The sequence below is a fragment of the Corvus brachyrhynchos genome, unplaced genomic scaffold (genome assembly GCF_000691975.1).
Source record: "Corvus brachyrhynchos isolate BGI_N302 unplaced genomic scaffold, ASM69197v1 scaffold1337, whole genome shotgun sequence".
Lineage (NCBI taxonomy): Eukaryota > Metazoa > Chordata > Aves > Passeriformes > Corvidae > Corvus > Corvus brachyrhynchos.
The window spans coordinates 250,809-260,304 of NW_008239191.1; the positions used below are offsets into that span (position 1 = coordinate 250,809).

At 39.4% G+C, this 9,496-nt stretch overlaps 1 protein-coding gene across 16 annotated transcripts in view; it reads right to left on the reverse strand.

The window, feature by feature from the left end:
• DOCK10 (dedicator of cytokinesis 10) overlaps positions 1–9,496 on the reverse strand; it is a 121,567-nt gene that overhangs the window by 31,360 nt on the left and 80,711 nt on the right. For all 16 annotated transcript variants that reach the window (XM_017740088.1, XM_017740095.1, XM_017740091.1 and 13 more), the window contains exons 25-29: positions 6,848–6,917; positions 3,630–3,743; positions 2,511–2,582; positions 1,935–2,081; positions 804–887 (exon numbers count right to left, since the gene is read on the reverse strand). In XM_017740088.1, the coding sequence (XP_017595577.1) occupies positions 804–887; positions 1,935–2,081; positions 2,511–2,582; positions 3,630–3,743; positions 6,848–6,917 (487 nt within the window). The remainder of the gene's footprint in view (positions 1–803; positions 888–1,934; positions 2,082–2,510; positions 2,583–3,629; positions 3,744–6,847; positions 6,918–9,496) is intronic.

A 9,496-nucleotide genomic window follows, 5' to 3' on the forward strand; every position in this document is an offset into this window, starting at 1 on the left:
TGCACATTACCACTAAAAAATCACAAAAAGTTAATGGACAAAAGCATTGTGAGCTTTTTGGGGTAAGATGAGTCATTCAAAGCGTATTTCTTGAATACATTCTGTTACTATATATATGCTCTGGTATGATACCTCATAAACCCTGGCATGGAAGAGAAAAAGCCTGTGACTCATCCTGATGGATGAAGAGCAAAGGAGTCAAGCTGAATAATTTGGGGACCTCTTGCTGTTTGAAATTTATTGTTCAAATTATGTCAGTGACTATTGCAGGTATTATAGAAGAAATTCAGGCTGCAGGGAATTTTCCTCACAGCCAGCACAAACTAATTTGGAGCAGCTTTGCCTTCTTGCATCATCAGTGAGGTAAGAGCATGGCAGCCACACAAAGTAAAGATGTTACAGTCTCACTTGAGTTTACACAATTATAACTTTTTCATATGCTCTTACTTTACTCTTCTCAAAGAAAATTATTGCCAGTTGCTGATGATATTTATAGACAAGTGTACTTTCAAAGAATTAAGGCTTAAATTCAGTCTTTTGGATGCTTTGGTCTGAGCAGTCTCTGCAGTCTGCTCTTGCAGGTCTCACTGAGTAGTTGTTTGAACATGGCTATACACTCCCAGGAAAGGGGATACATGGAATGAACCCAAGAGGTTTTAATCCATATTTATCATAAATGTTTTCACTGACTTGAGTTCTGAGCGTGGTGAAGTCATGGAATCATAAATAGTTTCAATATAAAAAATATTCTGCTAGTCATCACTTTAAAAAAACAGACACAAAAAAATAAATCAGAGCCATACCTTGCTATCTCCAGCTCCAAACATACTTATATAGTTATTAACCATCCTGAACACAAATCCACGATCCATAAACGTAAAACAGCGCTAAGAAAGAGGGGGAAAAAGAATTACTATTTTATAGAAAAAACCCCAATACATGGCCTCATTTAGCTGGCTGTTCACTTTGTGTCACCTGTACACCTGAACCATGTGTGCAGATGAGGTTAGTCTTAGGCAGGGAAAGGAACATCAGGGACCTGGTGAATCTCCCTTGATTTTTACACCTATTTTCAGTAACAATGAGTTAATCGAACTTTTCATTTGCACCGTGTCTGCAGCCTAAAATAACCACCTCTTGGGAAAGCTTCTCTGAGGGCAGTCAGTCCTGTATGGCAGCACTGCATCCGCCACTGGAATTGGCAGGTGACGGGAGCTGAGCATCTCCCTCAGCAACAGGGCAGCGACTGGTGAGGAACCAGTCCAGACACAATGCTCATTGTCTGGGCTATGCTCTCTCTCTGGGACCAAGTGTGCCACTACATTGCTTTATGATGAGAACGCAGCTCTTTATGACTGATGGGGCTAAATATTGGCAGAAAGTGTAGAGCTTTTGAGGGCCTTGGTTCTGCAGTTGCTGACATGTTTTCCTTGCCTACCAGATAGAGAATGCAGTCTTGAATTCCCTCCTTTTCTGCAGCTCCTGAACTCTGCAAAACTAGCAAAGCCTTCTGCTACACACATTCAAACAAGATTCCTTGATTAGGGACAATTAATCCACCCACAGCCATTCAGAATTACAGCATTTAAAAAAAAGAATAGCAGCTCAAGTCCAACTACAGTCTCATTCCTTTCCAAATGTTTTACCCATTTGAATACAATGTAAGAATCTGCAAAACTTGAAAACTTTGACTCTTTAAGAGCACAGGCAGAAATGAATTACAATTGCTTTAGAGCAGATTTACATGAAGCCTTTGCATCCTCAAAGACCAAAGGCCATAGAAAAATGAACAATCAGTCAACACTGAACTTGGAAACTGAACCATCATTCAACTCAGAATTGGTTTTACTCCCTTTGACTAGACTAGAATAGTCTGGAGTTTGTAATAAGTATGGGGAAATAAGAGCATGTGCTGTAATGACAGAACACCTCACCTTGAGAAATTTGGCAGTGCTGTAGTTTGCATTCCTGGTTTCTTCAAGAGCATCTTTGTACTTCCAAACAACGTGGTCTGCTAAGACCATCACAAGTATATCCAGCTCAGTTTGAAATGATGCTGGAAACCTCCGAGTTCGAGAAACCTAAGCAGGGAATAGATCATCAGCTGAAGAGTGCATGATGTTGCACATTACACATTCAGGCCAAGAATAAAGACAATAAACCAAAGGCCATTCCACATAGAAGAAAAATATTCCTAGAGTTCCATGGATCCATTCTGAGCACAAACCCCAAATAAAAGAATCGGGTCCATAGGAAAGTGGGAAATATGTCCTCAACCTATCCTCAATCTATCCTTGTACAGTCAAGAACAGGTTTGAGCCTAGCAGGTAATAAAATGTTTTTGTAGGTCAACCAAATATTTTACCAAGTATCACAGCATTTATTTTATTGGCCAGTCAAGCAGAAAAGTTCAAGTATATTCAAGTGTATTTCCTGGGCTTCTGCATTTTATATTTTCCCTAAGAGATGGATTGCCTACTTGATAAGATTTTGTATATACATATACTTACCTTTATTTTGTTTGTATCAACCAAGTGCTGTGCCATTGATTTTAAGATAACTGCAAAGAAGAACCAGGAATGCTGTTCAAAAGAAGGAAAAGAGTGAATGAATACTGACTACCTGAGAAAACACCTTATGATGCATTACCATTCCTTGCAGACGGATTGCATGTCTCGGTAATGCACAGTGTTAAACACTACGTGACAAATAAACTAAGAAATTTAAGCAACATTGGATCGTGTCCTTAAGAAAGGTGAAGCCCTCTCAGGCATTTTGTTATTGTGGCCTTTTGCAATGAGGACCAAGCACACCTCCTACAATCTTCCCATTCCTACTGAGCACCATCTTCATGGTTTGTTTGCAGTTAACTGGCACAAAGGTGTGATGCAGAGAACCTCAGAGAATAACCTGCCTTGTTAGTTCTATCAGACTGCTAATTTAGCACAGAATAAGATGGAACTTGAACAGAGTGGTTCTTCAAATACCATTTGAAATAGTGAATAGGTAGGATACAGATATATATGAAACAAATACACTCCAAAAGCTTATACATTGAAAAAAACCCCAAACCATCCCATAACAAACCCAACCACAAGTACTTTTGCATGGCCCAGGTTTCCTGCAGGTTTTCTGCTTTTTTCAGACTCTTTTTTCCTAAAGGCTCAGTACAGGAAATCAGAACTGGCTCATTTTAAACAGGTGAACATATTTTTGCCTCTGGGAAGTCCTGGGCTGGTCTGGGTAGCTCTCATACCATAACCCAGAGGCCTTACACATGAATGAATTTCATACAGATCAATATTTTCCCTGCATCTTCCAAGTTAAAAAACTAAAACAAAGTATCGTAAAAGTAATTGCTCACATCATATTGTGTAAGAATTAGGTCTCAGACTCTGACTGAGCTGTAAAAGACAGGAGGAATTTTATAACGCAAACCACAGAATCCTGAGAAACATGTTATGCTGAGAACCTGCAGCAGGTCTGATAAGTCTGACTGTTGAATCACTGCAGGACGTGATTTGCGCAAAGGTCGTAGAGGGAAAAGGAAGAGGAGAAAGAGATAAGTGAGCTTCAGGCAGAAAAACAGTAATTAAACTACAAATGTGCTAATTCAAGCTATCATTCACCTTTAAAACCTGTTTCACAGTTACTTGTTCATTTGACTTCAGAAGACTAGTCACATTCTTGGACAGCTCCTCATGGACAGTTCTTTCATCAAATGATTTGGTCCTGAACACATACTGAAGAAGGAAGAAAAAATGAAAATTTTCAAAATGTGCATTAAAACAAACATAAAAAAGCCTCAGTTGGAGATGATAAATTATTTGTATAACACTGATAGCCAACAATCTCTGCTGCCAAAATATCTTGACTGAACAATGCATTCACATGAAAGTTCAATTTCCCTGGCAGTAATGGCACAACGCTGCTCCCCTACAAAACCTCAGTTTTAAACACAGCTTTCTGTTGATTTCAGCTTAATGTGAATCAAGAGGAAATTCTGCTTAAATTCAGTGCTATGATTTACTTTTCAATAGAGGATAGGATCCTGACACCTCCAAACTGCCTTTCAAGCCATTTCACCAGGAAAGAAAAGAATAAGCAAGCAGAGGAAGTGTGGAGGGTTTTTCACCCACCTAGTCCAGGCTACCTTTCACCTGCTCCTTCCTTCCAGTGGCAACAGCTACTCAGAGCTGGTAACAACTCTTCATCCTGAAAGGCGTAGAGCACCCACTGCAGCTGACTGAAGGGGAAAACTAAACCCCTTTTAGAAACTGAGCCCTCAAGGAAGGAATTTATCTACCAAGTTGCTTGGAACTCATAAATCTACTATGAGTTTTATTCAACATTTTAAGCTAATAATTTGGTACTACTGTGCCTTCCCTAAAGCAAGAGCTCTGACAGGGCATCAGTTGGGATCAAAAATCTTTTCAATACAACCAGGTTGGCAAAAGAAACTAATGTCTCTTGGAAACACGTTATTAACATTCAGCTTTGTTTCCACAGCAGATGCCATAAGCTTCTCCCCGTGCAGTTTGGCACTTCTGGGTCCAGTTATTTAAGTCAGTGTAATTTCGCATTATTGCTGCATTGTGAGTCACAATTCTCAACTTACTTATTCCCAAAACAGCATTTGTAAAGTAGGTATTTGTTTCCTTACAGATGGAAAACGAAGAGATTACCAGTTATTGGGTTTTGACTGCTGCTGGAAATGAGAAAACAAGCCAAATGGACTTATGGTGTGACTTAATGATCACCTGTAGTTTCAAAGATGATTAGGTGGTCACGTAGTAGACATCTACTTCAATTTTGAAACGTTATTGGAGAGAAGAGGTTTTAATACCCATTTAATTAACGACATTTACATGTTACATAGCTTATTTATTTTGGAGCCTGAAGAGCTCTGTTGGACCTCAGCAGAGTTCTGTGTTTAAATCAGAGTACTTGGGACTAAAATTGAACAATTCAGAGGCTGAGGTGCATGACCTATAAACACATACATTCATAAAGTAGAAAAGTAAATCCATGCCATGAAAATATCAATCGACAGTTGTCAACACTGAAATTAAAATGTTTTCCCATTTAGCAGTCCAACTCCTAACATATTCTCATTATTCTACCCATGAACACGCTAAAGTCCCCAGTTTATCAGGAACATATTTGCTTTCACTTTATTCCTAAAGTGAAACACCTCCCTCCAAACTTATGTCACATATACTACTCATCATCCACAAATGAAATGTACTTTATGAGAACTACTAGTTGCACAGTGAAGCAGGATATCATCACAGCCAGCACTCCACACAATCGTTTGTCTCTCATAGTTTCTTTCCATGATTGTGGGGGATCTCTCACTGCTATCATGATCTCCATGAGTTCTGTCACCACTGACTAGAGCAAGACAAGAGACAAAGTGATGGCAATATCTCCTTCAACTCTTTGAATAACCTTAAATTCTCCCTTATTCTGCTATTTGAAATACACAGATAAGTCAGCAAACATAACACTCAAAGATATGACAACTTTCTCGTTACTGATTCATCAAGCATGACTAGAACAAAATTTATCATCGCTCTCCACTGCAATTAAAAGAGAGAGAAAAAAACAAAGGCAAGTGAAGGGAATAAAAAGTGTAACACCCTTAATGGGGCTCCCTTGTCTATGGATTTTTCTGCCCCTGCCAGTAGCAGCAGTTAATGTGTGCTTCTGCTTAAAAACACTGCCTCATAAAACTCTCAGCTTACACAGCTGTTACTCAAGTGTACTGATGATGAGGTAGTTGATGGCCAACAGCATTTTTCATACTCATTTGATGGATGTCCAACTGATACAGATGACAAGGAGATCATCTTTAAAGAGGCCACTCCTTTGTTTTTTTAAGTAATACCACAGCTTGTCCAGAAGCAAACTCCATACACAATACATACCCATATATATTCTAAATATATCCTATTCTTCAAAACAATAAAGGATTAAAAAAAGGCTGAGGAAATAGGGAAAAGTCACAAGGATATGAATTCCACAGATGAGAAAAGAATTTATGTACAATAGCACATGCAAAAACAAGGGATCTTGAGACTAAAATCAACTTCATAATCAAAAGCTTAGTTAAAAAGCTATAGCTTCCTAAGAGACATAAAGCCATCTTGAAACCGTGAAGAGCACCAAGTACCTCGTTCATAAAAATGACTACTTGTGGATCCTTTTCAGTGGATTGAAAGGGATTCAGAGGGATTGCCTTATGAGGGCAACCCTGTACCCGTATAACACAGATGGCCAGATATTTTATAGTGATAAATCTCATCACAGTCAAGAGGAGTACTGCAGACTGCAAGCAGCATCAAATGTCTCTCACTGGTATCTATCTAGCAGAAGTTTCATGATCTTTCATGTAGTCATCTCCTCCTTCCCTTCTCTCAAGCCCTGCACAGGGGAAGCTCTTGGTTAAGCACCATTTCACAAAGACTGATACTAATCCTACACTCCTAAAAGCTCAGTGGTAGTGCATTTGCACTAGGTTTTGGTCCTAAAATATAAGTTCTAGTTATCAGCTGAATGCACTCAAGTTTCTCCCTCCTGTGCTTGCTCAACTTGGTGTTTTATGGAAAAAAAGCTGCAGCAGCAGCAGCAGAGACCTGAGCAGCTGCTTGTCCTCAACAGAAGATTTTAAAAGTTTCTTAACCAGAGCCTCCCAGTCACCAGTGGCAGAAAATTATGATGCAAATGCAGAAAAAGCTACAAACAAGTACAACTAAGAGTAAACAGGAAAAAAAAAAAAAACCCACAAAACCACCAAACCCAATCCATCCCTCCCAAAATATTAACATTCCAACAGCGGCCATACTGTCACGTAAGAATTGATGCAGTTGTCTAGTTGTTCTTCGTGGCACTTGGCAACGATGTTGGTAAGAACTCTGCAAGATAAAACAACAACAAAAATTGAGCTATTTTGTGTCATAAGGCAGAGAAAGTATACCTGATACTCACATTGTCCTGTTCTTGTAAGCTCATGTAAAACAATGCATGAGGGATGTGATCCAAATGATGAATAATACGTGCAAAAGCTGTCCACTGGGAAAAACTGTCATTCCTTGGATGCTCCACTTGCTTGCATTGTGCTGTTATATATGTATTTGCTTAACAAAATGCACCCAGTGTTAAGGATAATAACTGTACTGTCATCACAACAAGAGAAAATAATAACTAACTGAACTTTATAGAGACCTTGGATACTTAGGGATAACAAAAATTAGAATACTTTAATGAAATAGAGAGGCAAGAGCACCTTTTTCCAGGAATGCTACCTGCTAAGTTCTCTCAGGTCTTTGTAATTTTGTAAATCTCCTGACACTTTGCTTTTGCTGGCACTGTTCATCAAAGACAAGCACAAGCCTGGGCTGAAGCCTGAGCAGGTCCCTCTGCAGCACTGTCTGCTCATATCCTTGGACTCAGCCCCAGCACTCAGGCTGAGCACAGCACCCTCAGTACTGCACAGCAAGGAGAGGCTGGACACTTGGAGAGACCACAGATGCTTTGAGCATCTGCAAATCAGCTTGGGGAGCAGCAACAAGGAAGAAAATCGCCTGGATCACACCAGCACTCACTCTCAAAACCTGAGCTCCTACTGACAGCAGGAAAGGCACTACGCGAAGCTGAGAATTTCAGCAAAGCTTTCTCTTCAGTTTGTACTTTCTTTGAGATCATCCTGTTCCATAAAACACAAGTCTGGGCAAGAAGTCTTCAACTTGGCCATATTCTTTTGATTATTGGGAGTTCATTTTTTCAGAATACTTAATATAGAAAAGACTCTGCAATTTTATAATCTTATTTTTACGTTAAAGAATTCAGGGATAGGCATAGTAACAGTATGACTAAAATAGATTAATAAGATGCCTGACTGTGGTCCACATGTGAGTACTCCTTTTGACTAGCTTGGTGATATGAGTGACTTCTGGCAATTCTTATTATTGGATCCAAAAGCTTTGTAATTCACTTAAGTGTTTTTAATACTCTCATTTCTTGCTGTTAGTAGAAGTAAAACTTGCAGCAAAACACAAAGTCTATGTCAGAATTAGTTGTGCCTATTCCGACCTTTTTACCTTTATTCTGATCTGAAACTGAAATGAGTTCTGACAAAAATGTGACAGAGACATGATGACACTGGGCCCCCAGACAAGTAAATAACCACAAGTATAAAAGGAATGTTTTTCTAACATAAGCCAATCCATGCTCCCATTCTGTTGTTGTTGCTTTTAATAAGTTCAACACAAGCTGCTTCAAGCTATTCAGAACAAAACACAGTGCGTATATATAGGACACGTCAATGAATGACATGCAGCAGACATGCATATTCCCATTGGCATCAGCTCTACCAGCACAAAAGACACCACACATGCAAGAAAAACACTGAGAATCCTTTTTTTTTTTTTTTTTTCAGCCAGGTGAGTGTATAGTGAAAACCTGAAGCATGGAAAAAAAAATAACATCCTTCTACCTTTCCATCTAATCATTAAACATTTTAAACAGCTGCTGCTTCTACAGCATTTTTCCAGTCAGTTAACTGATGCTGAAATTCTACCCTGGGACACAATTCTTCATTCTCTCTAGACCTAACATCAGTTGATTTGCTGGCCACAAAGGTGTCCCCAACAAAGGTCTGCTGCCTCTCCCCCTTTGAAAACAGTGTGCAATGATTAAATCACACACACTTCTGAGGAAAGGTTCTTTTAATCCTAGTACCTAGCTGTGGTAAAACTGGACTTTGCCCTGAAAAATGCCATGATCCTTTGATAAAGCATGTTGAAACTCTAGCCTTCCAAGGCTAAGACAGGGAACTCTGCTTCCTCGTTCCTTTAAGTTTCCCTAACTAATCATTCTTCAGGAACTAATTCTGAAGCACAATGTGTGGAAGGAAAGGAAGAATATTGACAGCAGATTAGTCTAACAGGGTTGCAGAGGACAGTTGTAATTTTTTCCTACTAGTAGTATTGTAGTCCTCATGTTTAGCTGCTGGAGGAAGTACAACAAAAACAATACTATGGCCAAAAGTAAATGCAACACAACTTTCTGCCCTCCTGCAGAGACCAATAATAATAATTATCTTGCCAGTATTTCTTTCCTGCTGCCCTGATTAACAGCATCAATAAAGACAACTTCATTATGTGAGGGGTGAGAGACTCAGCAAATCATTGCAGTTGTTTTCCTGCTCTCTGCAAAATGCTTCCATTGCTTTTCAGTTATTGCTGATGGATTCTAATTAAAAAATGCCCCTGAACGGTGTGACTTGGTTGTTTGACTCTTCACTGGATGCAGCAAGATGCTGAGCTCTTCCTATGCTGAACTCCATATCCTCAGAACCACACACAAACCAAAGACGAAAAACAGTTTTGTCAGGAAGCTCTTAGCTGGTCAGGAATGAGACCTTTCCCTAGGATTGCCTCAAGGCAGAAAAACATGTCCACCATGGTCAATGATTTCCAGCTACATGATACCA